The 941-nt window shown below is 23.3% G+C and overlaps 1 protein-coding gene across 1 annotated transcript in view; it reads right to left on the reverse strand.

The window, feature by feature from the left end:
* Positions 1–518: 518 nt before the first annotated feature.
* The window catches only part of SLCO6A1 (solute carrier organic anion transporter family member 6A1), a 71903-nt gene continuing 71480 nt past the window's right edge, over positions 519–941 (reverse strand). The window contains 1 exon segment of the mRNA XM_006913381.1: positions 519–661. Coding sequence (XP_006913443.1) covers positions 519–661 — 143 coding nt within the window.

Genomic DNA, 941 nt, shown 5'->3' on the forward strand with positions numbered 1-941 from the left:
AAATAAAATGTTAACTTTTAAAAAGTTTAAAATAGTGTTTTTGGAGAATAAATATATCTTTAGTTTAAATTTTTATTATATGAATTGGATTGGCAAATTTAATTTTATTTTGAAAAATTATTGAGAAATAAACATCCACAGCACTAATGAAAAGTAACAAAAATAAAACATGTGAAACCTAAGTACTCCTATATAACCAAAGGCCAATAACTAGTGTATAAGATATCATTGCAATCAGAAGTAACTTATGTGTATTTTTCCACTTCTACTTTATTCTCTTCTTTCAAAGTATTATCTTTCTATTGAAAGTATTAAATGCGTATCTTAGAATATCTTTTTAAAATTAAAACACAAAGACTATATTATTATATTTTTACTAAAAATATAATAAAACTTATAGGATCATATTACATTCATTTACTAAATATACGGCTATATTATAATTATTTTAAATTTTATTACTATAATATTCCACTGAGAGACTGATAATGTGTAATTCTTACATAATAATGATCCAGTTATAAATTAGTATTTTTCTTTTTCTCAATTTTTAGATTCTTCGCAGGTATAGGCAGGATGTCATTGTTTTCCTTCAGTAAACATTTGTACAGGCAAAATGCAATAGAAGTGAAGATGATAGTGAATACTTTGCAAAAACAGCCTAAAATTTAAAAAATACAACCATCAGATATGTCAGTTTATTTAAAGCAAAAATATTTGAGGAAAGGATGCCATTTACCAAAGTACATTTTATCTCTAAAGGTATCAATTTCCTAACTGTAGAATATAATTAATGTCATAAACATATTAAGTTACTTAAAGGGTATTTTTTAAATGTTTACAAAACTTTTTAGATTTCTTAACCATATAGCCCAAGAAAAAAGCTATGTGTTATTATTTCATAGAATGTATTAATTCAAAAATAGAAAAATGCATTTCTA

Source organism: Pteropus alecto, unplaced genomic scaffold, assembly GCF_000325575.1.
Source record: "Pteropus alecto unplaced genomic scaffold, ASM32557v1 scaffold20, whole genome shotgun sequence".
Lineage (NCBI taxonomy): Eukaryota > Metazoa > Chordata > Mammalia > Chiroptera > Pteropodidae > Pteropus > Pteropus alecto.